Source organism: Argiope bruennichi, chromosome 1 (genome assembly GCF_947563725.1).
Source record: "Argiope bruennichi chromosome 1, qqArgBrue1.1, whole genome shotgun sequence".
Taxonomy (NCBI): domain Eukaryota; kingdom Metazoa; phylum Arthropoda; class Arachnida; order Araneae; family Araneidae; genus Argiope; species Argiope bruennichi.
In genome coordinates, this window is record NC_079151.1 from 53,311,696 (window position 1) to 53,339,528 (window position 27,833).

Genomic DNA, 27,833 nt, shown 5'->3' on the forward strand with positions numbered 1-27,833 from the left:
TTTTTATATTTACATTTATTACACAATATAAAAAAGTACAATGTCTTAAAGTAGTCAATAAAAGAAACAATAATAAATCCAGTTTCAAGGCGAAAATCACGACGTTTTTTCCTTTCCAGCTAAGTACGTATGCAATAATCTTATTACAGGATACTCGAACAGCAAAGACACTGCAAATGCAGTAACTAATGTCCACAGAAACATACGCCCCAAAAGTAGCGCCTGAAATAAGGGGAACAGTTTTCATTATTACCTATCAAAAAATAATACCACACAAAAATATAAATGAATGCAAAAATAGCTCTTATTTTGCATAAATTAGAAAATTCATAATTATTTTAAACAATTAATAAAATTAAGTCACAATTCAGGTAACTCAAAATAATTACTCCACAAAATTAAGAGGTCATATTATTCTTCTACTTAGAGTAAAATCTAATTAAAATCTTCTAAATTCGTGAGTGGAATCAGAAACAATGAAAGAAAAAGATTTTTAGGCAAAACAACTTTAAGGCCAAGTCATAAGAATTCTGAATATAATTTTACATGTCAGCGGAAGTCGATAATTATAAATTTTCGAACCTGAACGTGAAAAAAAAAACACTTAATAGCAAAGATATTTTTTTTTTCATATCTCAAGGGCGGTATACGAGGGCTGTCTAAAAAGTATCCGACCTTCAATTTTCCGGCATATGGTAAAACGGAACCACTATGCACTGTGAAAGAAAATATTTTGTGTATACTTCTCCATATTCGATGTGCCAGTAGCTGCCTGCTGGACGCTGAATAAGGTGCTGTTATAAGTATTCGTCGGATTTTTAATTTCCCTGAAGATGACTGAACGAGTTAAGCAAAAAAAACAGCATCAAATTTTGTCAAAATGTTGGTGATTCTCAAAGCGGAACAATTCGTAAGATTCTGCAAGTATTTGGAGACGATGCTATGGGGTAACACAAATGAATGAATGGTTAACCCTATTGAAAAATGTCCGCCAGTGGAGACGATCATGAATACGCACCGGAAGGACAAATAGTGACAAAAGAGTAATATCAACAAGTTCTCCGCCAACTAGACGATGCAGTTCGGCGTAAAAGATTTGATCTTTGACCGACGAAAAATTGGCATTTGTATTATGACAATGCTCCGATTCATTCGTCACGACTGATCCTGACTTTCTCTGTGAAACAGTCGAATTTGGACCAGTAATATTCCAATCGTCTCCCAACCTCCCTTTTCTCCAGATATGGCTCCTTGCGACTTCTGGTTGTTTCCGAAATTGAAGGTGCCGTTGAATATACCACGTTTTGAAAGTAGAAAAGAAATAATGCATAACGTGACAACAGTGATGAATACTAATCCAAAAGAAGCTTCCAGGAGTTTTTTCTTCAGTGGAAGGATTGGTGGGCTAAGTATGTGAAGGCGCAAGGGGCCTACTTTGAACGGGATAAGGATTCCGATTTCTTCACATAAGTAATGTATTTTTCTTGTCCGAATACGTTTTAGACATCCCTCGAATGTTGATACAAACTGCACGAATTAAACAACCTTCATCATAAGAATCAAACAACCACAGAAATCCCTAAATTGTAAGAAATATAAAGTGAACATCATATTTGGAAATAACTTAAAATGACATGAATTTACTACCTACGGACGACTCAAGATTCAGTTTGTGCCTAGTTAACACGATATGAGAGACACTCTTAAATTTAAAAAAATCAGAATTATAAACTGATACTTTGAGCACAAGTAAATACAGATTGGATGTAAATACCTGCATATTTTCCAGAATGATAATTTGATGGGTAGAGGATTCAAAGAATAGATTCTTGCCGGCTTTTGTTTTACCATATGTTTAGATACCCGGCGTTCGATTTAATGAGAATTGACACTCCATTTCAAAGAACTCGTCTTGTGGGAGGCTGCTTTATGCAGCAGGAAATGAATCGTGTCGAATGGTCAGAATGATCATTCGATCTGAATTCAATTGACCGGGTATGGAATGCAGAAAAATTAGAGAATACTTGGCCAAGACCTCCTACGAAAATAAAGTGCTAAAGACTGTCCTTATTGAGAAACAGAAAATTGTGCGACAGAATTTGCAAGACCATTTCGTAAATTTTAAGCCAAAAATATATTTATCCACTTTTAGTTGATAAAAATATCACAAACTGTATCTGATATTCTATAAAATTCCAAGAAAGACAGTTTACTTAAATTTTTTCTCTCATATATAATTTTTTTTTAATCTCTAGGTGCATGAGATAATCGCCTTTTCCATCAAATTAATGACATTAATTGTAAGGCAATATTTCTTAGAATAATGCGTTTGTCATACATAAAAACAAACATTCAATATTTCTTTGAAATAAAGAGAGGGTTGGAAAGGACAAGAATGGAGATATTAGTATAGAGGGAGGGGGGGCTGCTCACCATTATTTTGACCCGTGATCCGACTTGCCTCTCAGAGACCTGCCGTATGCCTTACCATGCACTTTGCTTTATTGCAATTAGTGTAAACGTTTTAGTAGTGCTTTTGAAACTAAAGTTATAACTATTTAAACAAGGCATCCTTTAGTGCTCATTTTGCATTTTTCATATTGATTCAAAACTTAATATTATTACTTAAAATTCATTCTAATGATTTTATTATTTTAAAATGGAACACATATGAATGTCAATTATATTATAGAACAAATTTATACAAACCCAGGACAAGTCGGAAAAAATGCCTTCGTAAAAGAAAGATTCATTCAAAAATACTTCATAACTTAAAAAATTCCATTCAAACACTATAATTTGTGTGAGGTAGGCACTGAAAGATAGTCGAGAAAATGGCTTAAAAATCGGTCGAGAAAAAAATCTGCCAAAAAATCCTGAAAAAAAAAACACTTTTTTTAACTGCTTTTTTATTTGTAAAATTTTATAAATTAATGAAATAAGAATCTTTTAATTTTTAAAGAAACTATATATTAATACATAATGAAAAAATCAACACATATATTCTGGCATATAGCATTAAAAATGCTTGCTTTAAAATTGTTGGAGATTTCAACAATCAAATATAGTTTTAAAAATTGGAAGATTTGTATAAGATCACAACACAATACATTTCGCTGTTCCTTTTGTTTAGGTAATGAATGTTCTTAATCCATATAACTTTTATACTTATGTAAAAACAACTTGTATGGAACGTAAAGTGTGCTTTAAAAAAAAACGAAGTTGAAAGTTTTTAAATTTTTGATCTGTAACAAATGTATGAATGGTGAAGTAATAAATAAGAGAAGAAAGTGGAAGACATGTAATAAAAATAATTAAAAATTAGTTAACTATTTCAGTTTTTTAGATTCAATGTCCAATTATTAAAAATCAAAATAAATTATATAACTAAGTTCCAAAACAAATAGTTTTAAACTTATTATTTTTGTATAACATTTTGATAGAAATAGTAAATAAAAAATGTATATCAATAACTATTGAAACATTTTAAGGAATGAAAAATAATTTGCCATTTGTATTCAATATCAAATATACCGTATTAATTATATTGGATTGTGAAACAAGCAAGAAAGAAAGGATACCTAAATGCAGATAACACCTGCAGATGTTCTATTAGCACCTGGCAAGCATTTCAGATTATTTATTAACAAATGACTAACGTCTTTATTTCATTTTAGAATTTTGAATTCCTTATATACTGAGTACCCGAAACAATAGAGACATCCCTTACTGAAAAGTCAACCAAACAAACAATGACGTTTAATGACGCAATATTCTTAAAGAATCTTATCTAGGGATTCTTAGCATAATTATCAAGGAAATTAATGTCATAATGGGCAAGACGAAACATGTAAATAACATTGAACGACAGGTGATTGTATGCGCACGAAGAGCTACTACTTTCTAAAATGATGACTCTTTTAGGATATTCTTTCGCAATAGTATGTTAGGTGTTCCAATATTAGTAGTTACAAAAAAAAAAAAAAAAAAAAAAAACTTCAAGTGGTAAGATTTATTTTGATTGAAAAAAAACTTGGTGAAGAAGGAAGTGAAAGGCAAGTAACACTCATAGTTCAAAAGAACAGAGGGGTAGCAACACGACAGATTGAAGCAATATTCAAGTGCATCATAAAGCATATCTCAACGCACAAGACGGACGGACTTGGTAAAGGATGGCCTTTTTTAGCAGTACGAAATCATCAAAAACTCTTTTGGTAATATTAAAAGACCAGAAAAGAAATATGTGGTGGAACCAGAAGAGCCGAAATTGGTCACTTGATATTTGGATTCTATGTTCGATACATCTCGCTTTCTGGTCCATTATACAATTGGCTGGATCAACACATGGCGCCAACAACACGAATTAATAGAACTTTCCTGCCAAATGGCAGTATTTCAGGCTGCTGATAATGAAATTACGAGCGGGGAATGTTTTCCTAAAATTTATTGGGTTCCTTGATATCTGTGGAGAAAACTCTGAACAGCATATCGTATCATAGTGGATGACGCGAATTGTATAGCTCTATTGTTTCTTTACAGAAATAGTCATTTTCAGCTGGCCAGTGCGTTTTGTCACAATGCTAAATGAGTCATAAAGTGTTTTGATAACATCAATCAAAGTTTAATCTGCTTCGATGGGAAACTAAATCACCTGACCACTATCTTATGAAGCATTTGTGGCTCAAAATCGAAATATCAGCTCTAAGCTTGGAAACACCACTGCTCATTTGACACAAGTGAAAGCAACAATTATATCATCATGGGCCAACATTCCTTAGCATTGGTATCAACAACTTGTTGAATCGATGTCAAAAAAGAATATTTCTTATGAACAGAGCTAAAAGAGGACTAAAATCGTTATTAGAGGATGTCTCTAATTTTTTAGTCACTCAATATAGATGGCGTGCAATAACCTAACGAAAGATTATTATTAAAATTTCTTGGAAAACGAGAAGAGTAAAACTTGAAAGAAGTTAACCTTCTTATTGAAAAAATAAACCATGAAAAGAAACAGGAAAAATATTCTTAATACCATTATAGACAGCCGTATTAATATAAATTCATATATCGGATCTATTATATTGCATTGTAAAACAATAAAAGTAAAACATACCAAAAGGAAGCAGAGGTGGCATTAATTTTATAAATTATTTAGCCAGTGCTTTCTTACTTCTCCTGTTTTATTGTATAACTTCAAATTGCTTAAAAATTGTTCACAAAATCTAATCAATGCTTATTATTAAAATTTTCAAGAAAGCAGAAAATTTTGAATGTCACTTACCTCCTTGCTGCGTAGTGCAAACGAAAATAAGCCAAGAAAACGCTAAAGAAAATAAGAGAGTTTTAACACCATTATAGACAGCAGTTTCCCAAAGAGATTCATCTCGTCCATCGAAGGCGAGAAAGCAGATCCACAACAGGAAAGCAAACATAATCCATCCAAATGACAATGTCAACTGTAGATGAAAAAAAGATATTTAATACCAATTAATTTAAACTAGAAGAATGGAAAACAAAATCCATATTATAGATTAGATTCCATATTGTTTTTAAATAACTTGACTTACAATTATGTAGCATCTTATGAAATAAGGTTCCTAAACATATATTTAGGCCGCTGAATTGAAGGAGGCTGCAAGAAAGTGCATTAAAATGATTTTACAATTAAATTCGGTGAATAGAAAAATATTCAGATAATAATAACACCTTGTTATGTGTAATTGCAATACCCCTGTAAGCGTAAGTCTTTTAACTTAATTATTATAATATTATAAACACAGTATTCCCCTCAGGAGGCCCATCTTCTTCAGTGGGGTACGGGTGTCCCAATCCCGAAGTTCCCAGAAGTCTTTCCTCCTTCCCAGATTTCTCTCCCCTTCACTGTTATCAATTCCATTTATCGTTCTATCCCTCGAATTTAAGCGAGGGAGCTCTCCATGAGAAGCTGTTGCCGCTCTGTTTGCTTCTTGCTTCTCATGGACAGCCAAAATTCCCATGTGTTGGCCGTGCGTGGCTACCCATTAGCATTCAAACATTACTTGGAATGAAAATGCGGATTAGCTCGCAAAAACAGTCACGGCGTCGTACCCATACTTTGAGTGGATTGCTGGTAAACATTTCATCTTTTATTATCAAAAATACTCGCTTCAAAATGTGCATCAAATGAATCGAAATAGCAAGTACCAAGAAGTTCTAGACGATATTCCATCTATTCTTTCCCTCACCTCATGGTTTAAAAATGGAACAGAACATGTGATAACAGAAAGCTTAATTACCAGGATGATAATCACCCTACTCTCCTAAATAAATTCGGACCTATAACAATCCCGACTTTATCTCCTGTAACCAAGAAAATGATATTGGACATTTTCTCACTATTTGCACTATTTAACTCAAACAACATACCTTTGGAACAAATTCTCTTCCAATCTTCAAGAAATTTCTTCCCTAAAATTTCTGATCTAAGAAACGGTTTTTCATAAATGCTTTCTTCAAATGTTTCTGTTGTTGTTGTTTCTTATGGCACTTGCCATGGACAAGTCCGCTGTTCGAAGACAGTCGATTTAAGCCTGAGGGGTAAGCGCTCCTTGTTTCTAAAGTAGCACCAACTAGGGCCAAGAGAACGACTTAGCTACCCACACGTCACAACCCTTTTTACGGGGCGGACTTCATTCACGCATTTCATTCATTCAGCCACAGATCGTAATTTAGACCCGAATCAGAGAACGATCATCCCTGATCCAGTACCCCCAGTGGTATTACTATCGACATGGAGGACTTTGTGACCACGACAGATTTAACGTGCGTCAGCCACCAAGCACGCGGTGATTCTTCGGCCGGCGGGGTTCGAATTCGCAACCTAAGGGACGCGAATCCGGCCCTTCAAATGTTTCTTCGTTCATTGAAGTATTATGATATTTATTAACTTTGACACTCTAGCATTAGAGGATGGCTGCCTTTGTTGCTAAATGTTCCAGATTTTCCAATTCAATCAATCAACGCAGTATTTACTTATATAATGATTTTGATCATGATTATATTCATGATATGACCTATAGCGTATGCAAAACTTACGATGGAAATTACAATTATAATTAAATTTTAGAAGTGTGTATAACAATAAATCCTTAAAGGTCACCCATTTTGTCCTATGGCTGTTCTTTTAGCTTGTAAATTAGTTTATTATTGTTGTACACAGAATATTCTATTAAATCAGTGAAATTTCAATAATTATCATCCGGCATATTGCGTAAATCATGAAATGTATTCAACACAATACGCTAAACTTCAAAGACGAATAGCTCTGTTTTTGTATCCTTATATTTTTTTAAAACAAGCTTTAATACAGCTCATATACTAATAGATTAGTCAAAGTTTATTCATTTGCCATTTAAGATTAAAGTTCAAATCTTTGGTGGAATAACGGTACAGACTCTCATAGCATAATGAATATAATTATCTAGCCCTTTTGAAAATAATATGAATTACATACCTATTAAAATTTGTTCTTCAAATGTTTTGCTGAAAAATATATTAAGAACAAGTAAGCATAAGAGATTTAATTTTAAATCTTCGTAAAGCCGATAAACTAGCTGATCACCAAAAACGATGAGTAATAAATTTTTTAAAAAAAGTATGAAAGCATGGAGATTCATAAGTTAATATTACTGAAATAAAAATTAATCTAAAATAATGTAATATTTTGATTAAGTTAAAAAATTGCTAAAACCAGAAATGAAAGTGTCAATTTATTAAATTAGGGGCCTCATAATGTGTGCTGCCTAAGATCAGAAAATGTCTAAATCTGCCACTGTGTAATTTTAAAATTTCTTAAGGGATTAATCGGGGTTACCAGAATTCTTTAAAATATCAGTTTCCTAGAGAGAAAAGTTGCAGTCTATTTGACAGTTATAAAGAATGAGCATACCAGAATAAAGAATGAAATTTCAAAACATCAGCGTTTATGAAAATTATAAAGTTACTAGCTGACCCGTCAAACATTGTTCCGCCTTATAAATAATTTCTATTGAATATTTTAGTTGTTAACGAATGCATTGTAAGTGTGTAGGGATGGGATCTATGACAGAAAGAGAAATGGAGCACTTTAGACGATGATCGCCGATAAAAACTAAAAAACACCAACCATTCATTTTCTCAATACAATGTATTTCATTAACATAACGAACATATACATTGTTTGATCTCTTAAAAGTTAAACGTAAAGTGAAAAAAGTAATATATTTTTTGTCCTAAAGTATAAAAATGAAATAAAGAAAATCAGTATTCCTTTCGAAGAGCAATTGAGAGTACGATATTTTTTTCTTAGTCCGTCTTTAGCCAACACAAATAAGCTCGATAGTTTGCCCACGCGAGAACCTTCCAGGTGTGAAAAACATGATGTGCCCAAATCTAAGCCGTAAAGAGACATCGTTTGGCCTTGCGACTTATTGATTGTCACTGCGAATGCGAATCTAATAGGAAATTGAACGCGTTTGAATTCGATTGGCACGTCTGTGAAAATCATTGGAATTCGTGGCAGCAAAACAATTTCGGTTCGGAATTTACCATTCAAAATGGTGGCTTTGATAACATTTTTCATCAATTTTTTAATGACCAATCACGTGTCATTGCACAGCTATGGTGGGTTCAAATTCCGAAGTAAAATAGCCGGAGATCCATCTTTCAGTCGTAGAAGGTGTGCTGACATGCCTGGCAAATCCAACAGAGTTCAAAAACTCTGTTGGATAATTTACAGCTTCGTTAGCATTGCAAACTGTATCGATCATTTTGTATGATACCAAGTCGCCTGGCAACGACTGCTGTATCTTGGAGTTTAAATCGTCGACGTCCACATTTTCTGCTGCCAAAATGGCTCTTTCCTCCAGCCACGCATGATTTATGTATTATGTGCGTACATCGGGAAATATACGGTCAATGAGAGCATTTTGAGAATAAACGATAGTGCAGAAATTAGTAGGCAATTTTATACATCCAGTATTTTCATAGACAGCAACTTTTCAATCACCGATATCTAACAATTGGTCCGAGAATGTGTCAGCAGACGGAACTTGTAGCATTTGGACGCGCGTGTTTATTTTTAGCTGGACTTTTTCAATATTACACCACAGTGGCGATGATTTCAAGCAATCGTTGATCTCATCAGCGTACGGTGAACGTGGATAGGAACACCCTAATTACCTAGCGTTATGAAATATACTTTACAACCTATTCTCATACCTACCAAATACACATAAAATAATTTCATGAAAATCGGTCGAGCAGTTTCGGAAGAGTTCGAACACAAACAACGTGACATGAGATTTTATATATTAGATTTCAGGCAATAAACTTGATTCGTTGCTAATAATAGTCAATCATGTAGAATTCAAGTTCTCTGGTAAATTTCATTGCACCTATCATGAAACGCACTCTACTGCTTGTCCATCGGTATACCCTCTAAAATGGATATGAGATGCCTTAAGTATATTGGTTGATTATCGCTCTCCTGGAGTATAAGGTAGTGATGTAGAGTTGGTTACTTCCAAACCGGTGATTGGACGTACGTTCTACGGAAGGGTAGTACAATGGCCAGTTATCCATTAGGTATTCAGCGTTCATTCCTACTAGAGCACTAGCATGAACAATGCGGTTCATTTAATTTACCGGAGACTACTGCAGAGAGAGGGTAGCTCCTCTGAGGTTAGGCTATATTTTTCTCTACTATGAGCATGTGGACGAGAAAATACGGGGTAAGAAAGTAGGTTCCCGCATGTTACTGCGTACAGCAATTTTTTAGAGTACAGATTTTTGTGGAATCGAGTCAGCAATTTTGTCGTTCATTTTATAGACGAGGTGTACCTTGTATAAAAGGTGTTGAGCCGTAATGGGAGATTATTTTTAGAATTCAATAGCAATATTCTGATATAGCATATAAAAGATGGCCATCCTATTTATCGTACGATGGGAGGGATTGTGATGCCGCAGCTTTCTTCCTCCTTCCACATACACTACTGGATTCTTAAATAAAATTGCACACTTGAAGAGTATCCCATAAGCTTGGATCATTCCATTTCTTCGCTCAAATTGCTCATACATTTTGCCGATTTTTAAATTATTTTTATATTCATTTTCTTAATAGATTTTCTGAGATTCAAATAGCTTTCATTTTTTCATCAAATATTTAATGGTTGAATTTTCTTTCATTGTTGCAAGCTAAGGAAGAAAATGGCACTAAAATGTTTAATATTTGTATAGTTTGCAAGATGAGTATAAATAGAATTTGTACATTTTTTAATAATATCAGTAAGTTCGAAGATAAATAAACTGTACAAATACATTTTTAACAGCACTGTGATGTCATGGGACTAGTTTCATTAAGAAGATTCATGTGCCCAATGAACAGAGCATATTTAAGATTATTGCGATAATATTGTTTTAATGTCTGAAAATTTGAAGGATATCTGCACGTGAAATAAAGTCTAAGTGATTTTATTGAATTTAAATATAACTAGTTTTCACTAAATTTAAATATAAGCAATTAAAATAAATTACTTATGAATAAACAAATGCTAATAATCCAGTCACAAAAGGCAGACAGTCATTAAATCAGAAAAAATGAAATTATAAACTTTTTACAATAGAAAATTATTTTGAATAATCAACAAAAGTAAAAGAAGAAATGTTTAATTACCCAGCTGTCCTTTTTGGAAAGATTTCTGTTGTGTAAATTATATCCAAGTAGCATTCCAACTAAATATGGTGTTAATTTGATGTAAGGTTTCATATACAATTCATCAGCCTTCTGCCACGTCCTGAAAAAAAATAGGAAATGTGTCTTGAAATTGGAAATTTGTTATCCGGGCTCTGCATATAGTATATAAGTATGAATTTTTGAAAAAAGTTGTTGTTAATTTCGAATAAAAATGCGCAGCTGTGTAAACTATTTTGCTGACTAAATTTCATTCAAACATGCCAAAATTTTTTTGTTATTATAACCAGGGTAGCAGCTGTTTCCCTTTTGTTATTAAGTGTTAAATCTGTGATGGAAAAACGTTTAGGAATTTTCACAAATTGAAATATTGATTAAATCTTGTTCAAATGAGTCTACCATCTGATTTTTAGAATAACGAATCATTAACAAAAATATTTATTTCCTTTTCAAGTAAAGGCATGCTATAACAAAAAAATTATAATATTAATATTCGATATGTTCACAAAAATTGCTTCATTAACATTCAATTATAAACAGAAACCCACTTTATGTACTTTAGGCATCTAAAATGAAATATAATTTGCTGTTCCGACCACTTTTGTAAAACTGTAAGTAGCTATCTGAAGAATAAGACTTCCAAATTCGGCTTGCAATCTGCTTTCTTCTGCTTAAATGATACTAGCAACTCAATGTACCATTCTAAAAATTAGTTACATTGAGACATTTTATGTTTGGAATTCTTCTAGACATAAAAGAAATAAATGTCTTTAAAATGAATTTGCTGGTTTTTCATTGTCTGTGCTTCTTCAATATACTAACGAATGGAATTCAATTATAAACCTTTCAATTTATAAACCTTAAATTAGTGATGTTCCAAAAGTTTGATTCGATTTATCATCACACGTCCAGATAATTTCTTTTAGAGAGTGAGCGGAATAATCTTCAAAATATCCTCACTGATAGATTTTTACGAGATCGCTAAATTATGCAATATTTTCCTTTATTCAATCGGAGTATTTCCACTGAAATTTCTAAGTAATTATTTTTAAACAAGCGTTTCCGTAATTTGCTGAATTAATATGAACTAAATTTACAGTTTCAATCTCGTTAAGGGTCAACCAACTCGATCATGTTGATTACGCTGTTTGGTTTATATCTTTTAGGGAAATTGAAAACGGATTGCTGTGACGAATTCAAATATACAAAAATGGAGTTACAGTATGTCATACATTAATATTTTTTTAATTTGTCTTTTCGTTTCATTTTGATTTTAACAGACATTTGTTTAAATCGGAAAAAATTGAAGTTTCATTTTACCTCATGTAATTATTATGAATGTAAAGAAAGAATCAGAGTAATCGGTTAATTGCATACGGAGCAGGGTTTCCCACATTTTTCAACATTGCGATCTCACTTTTTAGAAACCGAATGTATAGAAACATTGAAGTGCATTGAAATTTTTTCAGAACAGCGTACGCTCTTTCCAAAACCGATTTTATTGTTCAAAATTGACTTGTGAAGAAAAAATAAATAATAAATTTTGATAAATCCTCCCCACTGGCATTTTTTTTAATCTTAAATGACTTACCGCTTATTTATTTCATCAACAGCATTCGTTTCGTTTGTAATTTTGGGCAAAGTCCCAAATAAATTATGCTTTTTGGTTATAATAACAGATGCATAACATGAAATGCAGATGGTGACGACTGACAAGACGTGTCCAAATCTGGGCCATCTGAAATGTAAAACGAGATAAAAAAAAATAAGAAAAATGAATAAATTAAAAACAGTCATTCTGCTTCATAAACAGAAACTTATAAGCTATATTTAAAAACTTGGATGTTAAAGTATTATTGCTAATCTAAACACTTGCGTATATTTTAGATTCATATGAGGATTTAATATAACAAGACTCATTATTATCGCTCTACCCTGCAGATTTTTTGTTCCGAAAAAATCTGTAACTTGAATTTTTATCACCATAACTTAGCATACTATTATTTTTTTTTCTTTCAGATACTTCATTATTAAGCATGCTAAGTCAAATTTTTACTCTTTTTTTTTCTAGTATGCAAATATAATACATTGTTATGACAAAAAAAATCGTCATTGAGGAATGGAGATTTTAGGAGCTAAAAAAACCAGTTCAGAAATTATATTTGTTGGTCTGTCGATTTGTATACATAGTACCTCAAATATTCAATAAGCTAAATAGATAAAAAAGATTTATACAATTTTCGTGATTAAAATTATAGTTGTGTATTTTGTCATTAAATTTCTTGTGTTTAAATAAAGACCGATCATAAATTGATTCTCTACATACTCATTTATATATTTGCTTATAAGCGAATGCCATTATTCACATTTCAAACGACTTGGAAAAATGAAATTTTTTATATGATCTAGTGACTAGAAGTACAAATATTTTCAAGATTTTACTTCTGTCGGTCATAAAGACCATTTTTAAAATGTGTTTTCCTTTTTATTTTTCATAATACAAATTACGAAATGCGCCATGTTGTATATACGTCTTGAGAATACAGATTCTTAGGAATGACGAAGTTAGCCTTACTTTTACGAAACTTTTAGTTTCACTTTATTGGTATTTGTATACATCATTGTAAAATCTGGCGAAAAAAATATGAAAATCATGACTTATACTTATAATGGATTGGCAGAAAAAATATTCAGTGAGCAAACTTATTCGGGCATTTCATACACCCCAACCCCTCAAATAACAGATAAAAAAACGCACGAAAAAATAGAAATATCTCTTTTATACAGTTTTTCGTTCCATCCTATTGTCATTAAACAAAACACATTTCCAAGAATCTTTTATAAAAAATTTTACTCAAAAACAATTTTTATCCATCTGTGTTGTTGAGAAGTGTATTCAACTATTTTTGAATCTCAGACGGTTTAGTAGTTTCATCATTTACTGAATGCCTTCGAATTTTCGAGTTATTTCAAATGTTTCTTAAATAGAATCATTGAAGAGATTCTCACCTTTTTAAAGGAATCATGAATAAAGGACTAATTACGTACAGTTGCATAAGGCATGCGAGGAACCAAGTCATGTTCAAACACTAAAAAGAATAAATTCAAACCGAAAATTAGGAAATTGAGCTCAAAATATAGGAAACAAAGATCAAAACATTTACATGGATGGTGCTAAAATAACGTCGTTTATAGTATGATTTATTTAGCTTTTGATTTAGTTAATTGCTAAAAAATGTAGCTCTTAAAACATATATTTGCAACAAACGCATCGTTGTTTTTGTTATCCGGAATTATACTCTTTTCTTTAATCTTTTTAAATAAAACGTTTTAAGGGTGTTTTTTATAATAACGATTATCTTTGTTTTAATCATTTTATTTATATGCATGCGCTTTGTAACAATATTAAATACAATGTTGCTAAGATATGATAACAACTCTTTAATTCAGAACAAATTTTAAAAACAAATAAAGGTATCGAAATACTCCTACAGGATTATCACTATCCGATATTTTGGTACAAGAGTTCCAAATCTTATCTTAATTTTTGTATCTTTACATTTGCTTTGCAAATCAAATTCAAAAACACTTCAGTGCACGTGATTTTTAATCTTTTATAAGGCGCACTTTAGCTATGATCATCTTTCCATGGAGATTTAGTTGACCGATTAGAGTATATCTTTCCTCTCCAAGCCACCTTTTATTCAGTGGGATATGTTATCTGTTTCATTTACTTCGAATTCAATTCGTTACGAAGTTTTTTATCTAATCTGAAATTACAGCTTTTGTTAAGCAAAATCTGAAATCTGACACCAAAAGGATAAAGTTAGATAAATCTATTAGTGAAATAAATATGCCAGATCAGTTTCTTATTGATTTTTTTTTTGAAGTTCGAATGCTTTTTATACCGTATCAAGGTATTAAGGTATACTGTTAATGACAAACAGACACACACAGTTGGGCTTTATGTGATTGTGCAAGTATAAATAGATAACACGTAGCATCCATCTTTAACCATACATTATTTTTAATAACGTATGGTTCAAGATGGATGTTGTTCTTGTTCGTTGATTTTCTCTAACATCGACTAAGCTTAACAAAAAGGCAAATATCGTAAATTTCTTCAAAGTATAAAATAAATAAATTGTTCTCAAGAATTTTGAGAGCTATACCACATTTCTATTGAACTGTGAATTTTAGATAACTATGGACAATTTTTTTTTTCAAATAGATACGGAGTGTCTAAAAGATTTTACAATTGTTCATTTACAATAAATTTATAAAAATTCATAATTCGAATAATTTGGAAAAAAATTTGGTAATTTCTAATACAAAACACAGAATCATTTCAGTTGATAAATAATTGTTTTTATCTGTGAACCGAATTTATTATTCAATCCACATATTTAGAAGCCCAATATCTTAAAAATATTGTCGAATTTCTTGAATTTGAATCAAGGCAAACATATAATTTAAATATTAGTCTATTAAAATCACTGATCTATGAAAAAATCTTATAGGCTGCGATGTAAATTTCTCAAAAAAGAACTTTTAGAAAAATTTCATAAGAAAAAAAAATCAATTTTTATTCTATTTTAATACAATTGTTTTGCTTCTACTCATAACAGTTTTGTACATTGTATTGCAAGGGCTCTAGTGCCAATTAGCTATAAATAAACGAAACTTATTGACAAACTTTTAACAGTGAAGAAATATTGAAATACCTGTTTGTAGTTTGTAAGGAAATTATTTATGTAAAACACATTCCAGATCCAACTTTCTCTGCAAACGGGATTTGTATTATAAGTTGGCCATACTGGACTAGAACTAATGTAAGTAAAGAGAGTGGAATAGAATCCAAGCACCACCAAGTACAATGGTGTGACCCTGTGAAAAAAATTAATTTAAGGAATGAATAAAGACAACAAAAAAAATAATCGTGGCATAAGTATGTACACCAGACAATAATGTGCGTAAAAGATAAAATTTTATATTTAAAAAAGCACTCACACATTTTCTTTTTGTACTCGGTGATCAAATAATCTAATTGAATTGTCATGAACAGTGTCAAAATACAGACAAAAAATACATTGCAGCAATCTTACTGGATAAAGTTTTTGATTGGCCTATCTAAACCAAAGCATCTTAGATTATTCCTAGATATATTGCTATATCAGGCGAGGGAGTGTGTGAATTTGGAAATCCGATTTCTGCATTTATGTAAAATGCTATTAATTTGTGTTCAAATGCTTCGATAAAAATCTTATATACTTGAAAGAATATTTGGTAAAAAATTGATCAATATATCTGAAACCATAGAATATTAATTTAAGAAAAAGAATTTTTTCTTCCTGATTTTGACTAATAGAAAAGTATCTATAAACATCTTTCAGCAAACTTCCTTTTTTACGAGAAATTTAAATTTTTCTTAAGATAATGCAGGCATTGCTATAAAACTTTCATGAATTATTTCTTCCACATAACACGTACTTATGTAGAATTCCAAAAATGTCACTTAAATTCTATGACTAAGTTAAAAAGTGTATTTTTGGAGAAATTTTGAAATTTAAAAAAATAATTTTTTTAATGTTTGAACAAGTTTCTTTATACAATCTTATCAATTTTGTTTTTAATAATGAATAAAGATACAGAAATAATGAATAAAGATACAGAAATAAAATCGTAGCACAAGTATGTACACCAGACAATAATGTGCGTAAAAGATAAAATTTTATATTTAAAAAAAACTCACACTTTTTTTTTGTACTCGGTGATTAAATAATTAAGTTGAATTGTCAATAAAAGTGTAAAAATACAGACAAAAAATAAATTGCAGCAATCTTATTGGATAAAGTGTTTGATCGACCTATCTAAACCAAGGCATCTAAGATCGTTCCTGGATATATTGCTATATCAGGGGAGGGAATGTATGAAATTGGAAATCCAATTTCTGCATTTATGTAAAATGCTATTAATTTGGGTTCAAATGCTTAGATAAAAATCATATTTGCTTGAAAGAATATTTGGTAAAAATTCATCAATATATCTGAAACCGTAGAATATTAATTTTGGAAAGAGGATATTTTTTCTTCCTGATTTTGACTAATAGAAAAGAATCTATAAACATCCTTCAGCGACCCTCTTTTTTTTTTTTTTTTTCTTCGAGAAATTTTAATTTTTCATAAGATAATGCAGACATTCTTATAAAACTTTCATGAACTATTTTCTTCTGTATAACGCGCATTTATATAGAATTTCAAAAATGCCACTTAAATCAAATTCTGTAACTAAGTTAAAAAGTGTATTTTTGCAGAAATTATGAATTTTTTTTTTAAAAAAATATTTTTAATGTTTGAACAAGTTTCTTTATACAATCTCAATTCTGTATTCAAAACTATTTTTGGGGAAATTCTACTGATTTTTATAATGGCATAATGCTATTTTTCCAAATTTAAATCTTTGGTAGAATTTTCTTACAAAAACCTTCATAAATCATAATCGGAAGTAATGACCAAAAATATAAACATATAATATAATTTCTAAATGCAGTTTCAAGATAAAATACTGAAATACTCTTATTTTTTTTAAACTCCACTATTTAAAAGTTACTCTTTGCATAAACCGATAGTTCAAGACAATTGCTTGAAATTTTGTGAAACTTGGTTGTCTAATTTCTATATTTAAAAATAAAACCTAAGGCTCTTAATTTATAACACTCTGAAAATAAAAGAAAGAAATTCAATCATAAAGAAATTTTGGAATAGCCAAATATATACGTACCTTAAAAACCTGATAGCGTAAAATGAAATCCATGGTATCTTTCCATTATGTTTCTCATAGTAATCGAAAAATAAATATCCGGTTAAAAATCCACTAAATGAAAGAAATGCAAAATATTAATTTTATTTATTTTATACGAATATGTATTTTATCTTCTTTCTATCAAGTATAAATTCTATTTCTAAATCAAGCATATTTATCAGTTTTCTAAGAATGATGATAAGCACATTATATTTGTATTTTATTGAAATTAGGAAAAAGTGAATGATTTTTTAAAAATTTTCCTGAATATAAAAAATATCAAAAATCGAATTGTATTGAAGAAGAAAGATGAGAAAGTAGATGAATTTTGTTCTCAATCTATTTAAGAGTTTAGATTAAGAGTATGGAAAAAGATTTTCATTTTGAATGAATGAAATGTCAACTATCGAGGTTTTCTTGGCAGTGTATAAATGAATAAATAATAAATGAATGAATAAGGAATAATTAATAGAATCAAATAGAAAGAGCAGTGTTTGTTTTGTAAATAAATTCTTTTTTCAAAGAAAGAACGAAGTTGTTAACAAAAATTTCAACTCAGTATTCACAAATGTTGAAATCTTTTAAAAATATTTGTGTGAGATTATTTCAGTAAGATCCTTTTTGCATCATCAAACGTAATTTCCAAACTTTTGTCCACCTTTCCAGTTCTTATATGAATATTACACCAAATGCGAGTTCTACGTATTACAGTTTATTATTCTGATATTATATTTTCAGAGAATTTCTAGGTATTACATATGGTTAATACTTTTAGTACAGCATAAACTGCATTGAATTGTCACTATAATCGTATTTTTATCCCAGTTTTTCTGATGTGGCAGATAAGGCGTAGTATGTACTCTTATTTTCCATATGTGTACGTGTAGTATGTAATATTATTTTACATATGTACTCTTTAGGTATAGTATACACTCTTATTTAGTGTAAGAACTGCAAAAAAATTTTTTTGAACAGAACAGAACAATTTGCAGAATGAGAAAAGGGAGAGTTTTCATTGTGATGATATTATAATCAAAGGTAAAACAATGAGTTTAAAAATATATTTTTCCAAATGGCTGTTATCGAAAAGCTATTATCATATTTTCCAACAGATAATATTTAATATATTTTTCTGATTATATTTCAAATGAATTATTTAAGCATCCTATTTGTGTGAGAAAATAGAGATAAAATTGAGAGAGAGATAAAAGTGTTTGATATATAGAGGTAAATTGCGTCATAATTCAGGGTAGAGTAATTCTTAAATTTTATTGATTCTTACGAAATCACATACAGAAATATTTAACAAATTCTTTGGAAGGAGATCTCGTTTTTTTTTACATTACAGAAGCTGTTTATCATTTTTTCCCTCACTTATATAATCAACGCATTTATACAATTTCCATAATTTCAAATTTATGTAATCATTTAAATCATTAATCTCTTCTTATGTAAAATTAGAAACCATAAAAGTCGACTTTTTATCTGCACATTTTGAAATCTTAAGTAGCTGAATGAAATTCATTAAATTCGGTTGATTACTCTTTGGGTTTTTAATAGCGTTTCCATTCATTACTCTCTTCCATCTGGAAAATATACCGACTATATCATGAATAATCAGTAATAATTAATACAAAATAAAAGAGTATAGTATAGTGAACAGCATATTTTTGTATCATTTTCTACTTCTTAATCTTGAAATATATTGTTACACGAACTCATTACCAAGTGGAACCACGGGAACAGAATAAAAATTTAATTTAATCAAGGGAGAATTCGCTTATAATTAAGCTATTAAAATACTCAAATAGTTAAATTTTACTGAGTTTACTAAAAAAGTTTACAAAATCTCAGATTCCTCAGAATATTAGAATGGGAGTAAACAATTGATTGCCGAATTTTATCTTTATAAACAGGATATTAATCAAGTAAATAATAAGAAAGTATAAGAATATGAAAATTTTTGGATCTTCTGAATCCATTAATATTTAAGTTTCAGATAAGCACTTTACGTACATAAAATTTATTTGAATATATTTTCCATCTAAAAGATATATTTTTGGTATACTAATTAATTAGATTCGTCTCAGAGTTTTCGTAAATCCTTAGAATAAAAGAAGGATACAAAATTCAACGCTGTGCGTTCATACAAAGGATGTGTGACGTAGAAGATGTTAAGAACTGTAGTGCACGTTGAAAGCTAGGTTTAGTTTTTTTTTAAAAAAAGTTGGATAATTTTGTATGTTTTCGATATTTTTCATCTCTTGTTTTACCTAGAAACGTACAGTATCTTTATAAATCGTTTGTGGCATTCTTAAAACATATAAAGCTGTCTTTTGAAATTCATTAAGTAAAACTATTTTAATAGTTTATTCAATGTATTAAACACTTTTAAAAATGTGTAATTAATCAAAGAATAACAGTTACCTAAGTATAATAAAAGTGTCTATTCCAAAAACTGCATTCGCACCAATTGTAGCAATCGGCATTTTTAATAGGGCCTTAACATGCTTATTTGGATTTTCTGGAAATGTTTAAAATCATGTTATAAACATAGCTAAATAAATTTAAATCATAGCATATGAAAAACAAACAACAGATTATAGAATAATTATCTGATATATTAAGCATTTCTCTGAAGAAGAATATTTCTAATTCTGATAACGCCTGCAATATAATAAAATAATGAACCTTATGAACCTTTTGAGTTCGAGGCTACACAAAAAACAGCTGTGGCGCTCAAACACAAGATGATGTATAATATGCTCTGTTATTCAAAATTATACTTTCAGATTATTTTTATCAGAACTTTTTTATTTTATGATTGTTAGGTAGAATTTTCAAAAAAACTAAAGAATATTTGCAAATAGCATAAATAAATAGAAATCTCTACATCCAAATCTAATGACAGTTCATGCAAATTTTGTTTTTATTTAGGATTTCATCTTTTTTTCCGCATAATTAATAAGTTATGAATTTTTATTCGATTCTATAACTTTGCTTTTTAAAAAGATACGTTATATATATTTTTTAGCTTACATATTTTTAATACTGTTTATAATCATTTCTAAAGAAAGACGATAGTGTCCTCCTGGCTTACAGTACATGTCCATGTGTTGCGTGTAATTTTCCCTTTATTTTAAAATAAAATTATATTTCTCTTTCATTTGATTTCTTCCGCCTCATTTAGTTCGTTTTGTGTTATTTTTCACTTGATTTTTTTAATTACTCAGAATAGAGCAATTAACAAAGAGGGCTTTATATTTTTAAATCACTTGTGTACAAATTTTTCTCTTAATTGTTTAATAATTATTTTGTTACAAGAATAAATATTTAAATCACTGATCAAAATCAAGTAATATTTGCATTGCATGGTCTTTTTTGTATTATTATATCTAGTCTACGCAATAGTTGCAACTTGTAAAAATTGATTTTTGATTTCACTTTTGTAATACGATCATGTATAAGTGTTTATTTATGTAAAATGTTACTGTTAATATTAAAATTGCAGTTTCAAAAACGAATTATTGCAGGATTCGTCTAAAAATAATTGAACTGAAATTGGTCTTAATTAATACTGAATATTGTGAATAAATGATAATGTTCTTAATTTTCCAAGTTAACAATTATTTTTGTATCATTTTCAACTTTGAAAAACGATCCTCAAACGTTAAAACGATCTCCAAAATTTACATGCCAAAAAATGTAATTTTTGGCATGTAATAAAAAATATTTGGCGATCAGGAATATTCAATGCATGCTTAAAGTATTAGAAACGTAAAAATAATTTGTGTCTTTTACTATACATTTGCAAATGAATATAAAATTGTCGCCAAAGAAAAAAAGAAAAGTATGTAAAGACTTACATTATTAAGATTTAAATTAAAATTCCTACTAATATGTAAAGTTGATTATGATTTTGTTTGTTTTTATTACATATTTCAATATTATTTAGAAAATTTTATAACTAATAAAGCACTCAATGATAATTTATTTTTGAGTATTTTTTTAATAAAGAATTCAATGATAATTTACAATAAGTATTTTACTTTGCAGGTTACACATGGTTAAATTTTATTGTGCTTACGACTTTGCCATAAGAATCACAAAAGAGAACTGCAAGAAAAAAGGTAAGGCCACCACTTTCCTTTAAATGATGAATGTAGATTTAAATTATGGATTAAAAGTTGAAAAGAAACGCTTTTAAATTTATAAAAATTTCCAAACAGTCCATGAAACTTAGAAAAACGTACTTACTTGTTGTTCGAACATAAAAGAAGAAAAAATGTGCCATAAAAATCCAAAGAAAAATTATGGCTCGTATTCCGTCTATGTAATCCAGATGCCCATGGTTAGAAAAAGTACTCAGTATTTTTCTTGCATTCGTCTGAACGCAGAAACAATCAAAAAATTTTCTGCTACTTCCACTCCAAACTGAAAAGAGAAGTTTTGATTAATTGTGTAATTATGAGATTAATATATGTTGAATAAAAAATCGGAGAAATTTGGTGAGGAAAAAATGTAAAATAAGTTGCAAAATCAGATTTAATAATTGTTCAGCAAAAACTACGAAAATTGTTGAAATAAACAAACATTAACAGCGATACATTATCTGCAATGGCGGCGGAGTGATCAGGGAAACTTAATGGATATATTTTTACTTTTTTTGTTCATCGCTCCTTAAACAAAATATTTTAAAATATCAAATTGCGATATTAAAGCCTTGATGTTTTAATTGCCTTTCATTGTTCTCCTAATTGCATACTGAACATTTCATATGAAGTTGAGTCCAATGGCGTCATAGCAACATCATAATCGTAATTATTTGGGCTTTCAAGTTTTAATTGCATGGGTGTTTCCCGCCGTACTGAGATTTCCTTTGCTGGCTACATTATAAGCTAAGCAGATAGCAAGTAGAGTTTTTCCACGACTCTTTCATCGGTGAAACTAAATCTCACTGTCTTATAACTTTAAACGAGCAATTCTTGTGTATATATAAATTTATTTATTTCGTGTATCTCCGAAACGGTTCTATCTATGATTTGGATCAAATTTTATATTTAAATAAGGTTTTGCTCTTTTAGATTACCTAAATAAGTGTCTTCCCTGAAAAGCCGCGCTTACAAGCAGTTTTTTTATAACTAACTGCTAGAATAAGTATATTCAACTTCCGCTTCGAAGTGATCAGAACAACAGGAACGACGCATGTGTTGTTGCTCATCGGTTCGAGTCCTGATTTTTGCTTTTTAGTTTTGTCTATATAGATGTCTTTAATGAAAAAAAAACGCTTATTTTACACACACAAAAAAGAAATTTTTTTACAACTAATTATTAGAGCTCTTTCCCATCTGCTCTCATGCTGACAATGCCATATAGCGCCATCTCGTTAATTTTTGTGGTACTTGCATTGTTGCCATACGAAGATAACCTATTGGAACTTCAAAATTTTGTGAGATGGCGCTATATGACATTATCCGAAGCCGAATACGTTAGAGCCACATGTAATAGCAAATGCAAGTATTGTGTTAACCAATCAACTTGTCGTGCAAGTAACATTACCGAATTGGGAATTTTTCTTTGGTTAGATCAAGGAATTCATTCGGTTTTCTTATAATGTGTATTTGTAGCCACCATGTGCACTTTACAATGCCCGGGAAGACATTGAGAAAGGCATTTCATATTAATACACGCAGCCAAGGCTCATCTCAAGAAAATATTTGGGAAAATGCTCCCAGCCCCAGGACTGTCATACTTCGGAAAACAAAACCCCCTGCAGAGTGAAGCTTGGTTTCCCAAATATTTAAATATTTAAGAAAGCAATGAAAATGGTTAAAATTTAATTGCAACAATGAAAAAAATTAATAAAAATTATGGAAAACATATTTTTTCCAATTAAAAAAACGGGAAGAAAATTGTACTGTTCATTTTAATTATGTAGTCAAAAAGGCATTGTTTGCATCATTTTAAAATTAAAAATGACATTTTTAATTGCATTTTTCGGATATTATCACGGAAAAACAACAAAGCTTCTTTTGATTTTTTTTGTTAATTAAAGTTTTATAAACAAATCATTGCCAGGTACATGTTTTCACCTTCTAAAATATATTTATGCCGAATTTTATAGTTCTAAGTCAAATGACGTTCCGCGTGTGATGTACGCCAACACATATACACATCTTTCATTATAATTAGAAATTTCACCAATAGCAAACAAAATTTTGGTCTTTTATTAAGTACAGCAGAATTCAGAATATGCCTAAATCTTCTTTTCTATAAAAATACTCATGCCAAATTTTTCTCTTTATTGTCTTAAAAACAAGAATAAATACTTTATGTTACAAGAATCGATTCTTTCTTTTAATTAAAAGGTTTCTACATCCGAACTTCCTGCATTACCATCTCTTCAAACATTCCAGAAAATGCCTCTTTTGGAATTTTTACTAACTTCTTAAGTTGTTTGTCTTTTCATTCATTTTTTATCTATTTATTATTTTATTAATATTATTAATTCATTCTTTATTAATATTTTTATGTTACTGTATTTTTAATGTTCTTTAATTCCTTTATTAATATTAAAAATGCTTTCTTTGTCTTACACTATGAATATTAAAATGATAGATTTTTCTTAAAGTGTTTTTCCTAAGTTAAGCTTCAAATATTTTTCAAATATCTTACGCCTAAACAATACTTTAACTTTTCAAATGTTATTTATTATTTTTTAATTTTTTTCCTGAAGCCTTTCTTGACATTAGTTATGTTTTTCCCAATGAAATCTGAAGACTTACCATTTTGAAAATAAATTGATGCATTATTTTAATATTTAAAATAAATTTTTTGATGTTTAAAGTTTAACTTAAAAACCTTTTTTACCCAATATTTTTTCTCTGTCCTATAAAATTAATGCATAAAGAAAATTATATATTTTTTCCTTTTACATCTTCCAGTCGTTTTCAATTAAATACCTATATCAAAGTAATTAAATAATAAATCTGATGACATCTATGTTTTTATAAATTTTCAGTTCAATTATTAAATTTTTAGTTATGAAAAAAAAACTCATTTATGCAGTGAACATGCATACCTGGCGGTTGAAGTGATGTATTGATCGGTATTAAAATTCCACTTTTTATACTAAAATTTAAGTTTCATGAGAAATAAAAATACCGTTTTTCTTATAAAAGAATATCGAAAAAGCATTTTTTTTTTTCGAACGGTAAAAGAGAAAGTATAACTTTTCTCCTTCATAATAATGTCTCTTCCACACTCTGTAATGTATTGTTTAACCTCACCATCTAATATATATGAAACCTGATGTATTAATTTCTACCTGAAATTGTGGAAGACTCATCTTCCTCTGTTTCCGTTGTAGAATTCGTTTCACCATTTGCATCATTCCTTTGGTCCTTCCCGTTTGTTGAACTCTTTTTCTTCGGGGATGCACCACAAAAAGATTCGAAAGCATTGATGGCACTTCCGATTACAGATGGTATTACAAACAGGAGAATTCCGCACCTAAACAAAATGAAATCCCATTTTAAAGTTGCGGAAGTAAACGGAAATATAAACAGAAATAATCTGGGCAGAGGTTTTTCAGCATTTAAGAAAACGGATTGTAAGAAGGAGTCTTGTACCTTTCATCGAATTTTGGCATTAGTTCCTTATGATTTCATTTATAGGTTCATTATTTTGTGGGACTTCTGAATTAAGCTCAGATTAGTTTTACATTTACTATATATTTTACAATTTTATTTTTAAATATTTTTTAAAATCTCTTGGAGAGTGGTATTTTATTAAATCACTTGGTATAACATAGTGTTGAACCATTGATTGGAGAGTTGTATTGTTTGATCTGGAATTATTCTGAAAATAAACATAAATGGCAAAATGACTTTTAATTGTATAAAACAGTCAGATATATACTTATATATAATATATTAAAATGTTAAAAAATTTTAAATTCTTGAGGAAAATTTAGATATTTTGGGGGGATACTTCAAATAATGTGGCATTGTTGCACGGGAAATTAGAGTCAGTAACTTTATTAAATTTCACAGTGATTTATGGCATTTGTCAAATGTCACATTATGCACAGTTTAACAAAATACTTTTGAAGATAAAGCTAGTATATATCCTAATAAGTTTCAAAAAGCAATGCAAACGAAAGTTCAAGTTGCCTGCTGCTTCTAATACTGACTTCATACAATTGTTCTGAAGTACAGACGAGTATAGCAATAGTCCTATTTTTGAAATTCAAATTAAATATACTTCCAAATTATGCTGAATGATATTCAGAATATATTTCTCTCCACATCTTAAATGGGCCTTTGGAGCTTTGAAGCATTGGAAATTTATACCCATGTATCAAATGTTCAATGTGTAATAAATTTTATAAGGTATCTTGACTCTTTTTAACATTTTTGGCATGAATAAATCCAAAAAAATCTTCACACGATCTTAATTTCTTTTTAAAAAATTTATAAATTCATTTGTCGTTATTATCTTATCTTTCTATTTTATTAGCGAATGTTTTCAAGTTTCTTACATCATAAGCTGAATGAATCAAAAACTATGAACAAAATGAATACGCACAAAACACAGAGAGCTTCTGTAGTTAGTTTCTTCGGCACTTGTTGGCTTTGGTTAATGGAAATATTAGCTGCCTCTTCCCATTTATCTGTAAATTTGTGTGATAAATCGAAAATCAATTTATAATCAATAAAAGAAAAATAAGGTATTGCAACAGCATAAAATATTTATTTTTATTATAACATAGTAATTATTAGCCATTAATTTCAGACAATTTTCCTTTGCTATAAAAATCTTGCCTTCACAAAATTTTATTTATTTCAGCAATTTTTGAGACTATACAACTAAAAAATTAGATTTTTCAAGGAATCTTAGCTAAGAGATAATGACTGTCCTATAAAAATAAAAAAGACTTTCCTAGATTTTGAAAAATAATAAAGAAATCTATCACCTTTTCTTATCTCCAATCTACTTCTCTAAATTAAGAAAGGAATAGACTTTGAATTACATCCATCCAGTATATGTCTGCTAAAAATTATCTTTTAAAAATAGTTTTAATTTTGATACAATTTTTATATAATTTTCGGTACTGAATATAAAAATCAAATACTTTTTTTGTATCTCGTATGGTCTTTACACGAAACATTTTCATATTTTTGAGAAAACAATTCAAATCAAAATATTTTCTACATTTTTATTGTTATTTGATTATATCATAAATATATGCTTTATATTTATCGTCTGCCACATCCCGATTTAAAGGTTAAATGAATTGATGAAAAAAGTTAGAATTCCAAATAGCGGTTTCTTATTTTCTAGAAGCTTCTTTTCCTTTTTTTTCTGGTGAATTTGTAGTAAGTTTCTTTTCAGCATTAATAGTAGTCGACAATTAAATTCATGCTCCACCTTCTTTGATAATCATCCTTATTTGCATCCTATGTTATTTCATCATCCTTAAAACAAGTGAAACTTTTACTTTGTTACTAGCACTTTGCTCCTGAATTTTTAGATAATTAGTACACGTACGAAAAACGAAAATGAGTTTTTAAGAGCTTATGAGATTTGAGATCTCCATCTTCGGATATAACATATTTCTATGTGTATTTTAGCTTATTCAATAGAAAGAAAGAATTAGCCGACTTCTTTTATTCTGCTTTGTTTATTAAAAGATACCTTTCTTTCATTAAAAAATATTACAAGTTTTTCATGCGAATTAGAGATTTTAAGTGTTTTAAAATATAAAATAACGTTTATCGCTTTTGCACTTTAATTTTACACTCTTATAATATAGATAATAGCAAATCACTGTTCAAAATTTATCTTTTTTTCTTGGGTAATATTACATTGTGCATACAAACATGTATGCTCTATGAATGAAAATTTGAAGCAATTTATTGATTCAAAAGCTCCATTTCAAAATTTCTTTTCCGTTCAGAACTTCAGATACTAATAAAAAAAAATACGAGTTTTAATCTTTTATCTTTTCAGCAATTATTTATAATTAGAATTTGTAGTTCAAAACATAGAATCTCTAAAAATTCTTACCAGCCAATACGCCTAACATACTAGGAAGATTTGCCTGCCATGCTGACGCTCTCTGTGAATCCTCTTTAAAATTCATTTTCAAATCTATAACGACAAATAATTGGAGGAATCAGAATTTAAAAAAATTATCTTAAAGTGATATGTTATCTCTCCTGAGATTGAAATTTTTTATCACTTTCAAAGTATTCAATTCTGTTTTAGAAGTTTTTATTTTTCAATTTCAGTTTTTGAAAAGTTTCATTTAAAATTAAAT

General features: G+C 29.5%; 1 protein-coding gene across 1 annotated transcript; it reads right to left on the reverse strand.

The window, feature by feature from the left end:
- On the reverse strand, positions 1-27,677 carry LOC129981261 (nose resistant to fluoxetine protein 6-like). Its single transcript, XM_056092034.1, has 13 exons — positions 27,581-27,677; positions 26,099-26,183; positions 24,837-25,021; positions 21,767-21,943; positions 19,937-20,033; positions 17,489-17,581; positions 15,433-15,595; positions 13,718-13,797; positions 12,300-12,446; positions 10,691-10,811; positions 5,282-5,456; positions 2,710-2,876; positions 1-222 (listed from the first exon to the last, which is right to left on the reverse strand). The coding sequence occupies exons 1-13, from the start codon at positions 27,654-27,656 to the stop codon at positions 97-99; spliced, it is 1,692 nt and encodes a 563-aa protein (XP_055948009.1). The 5' UTR covers positions 27,657-27,677; the 3' UTR covers positions 1-96.
- Positions 27,678-27,833: the final 156 nt, after the last annotated feature.

Excerpts from the sequence above, each read along its gene's own strand:
- LOC129981261 (XM_056092034.1), bottom strand. The coding sequence starts at position 27,656 with ATGAATTTTAAAGAGGATTCACAGAGAGCGTCAGCATGGCAGGCAAAT. Across the intron at positions 26,184-27,580 it reads TATGTTAGGCGTATTGGCTG|ATAAATGGGAAGAGGCAGCT; the intron begins GTAAGAATTTTT and ends ACAAATTTACAG. Across the intron at positions 2,877-5,281 it reads TTGCACTACGCAGCAAGGAG|GATTTTTTGGCAGATTTTTT; the intron begins GTAAGTGACATT and ends TTTTTTTTTCAG.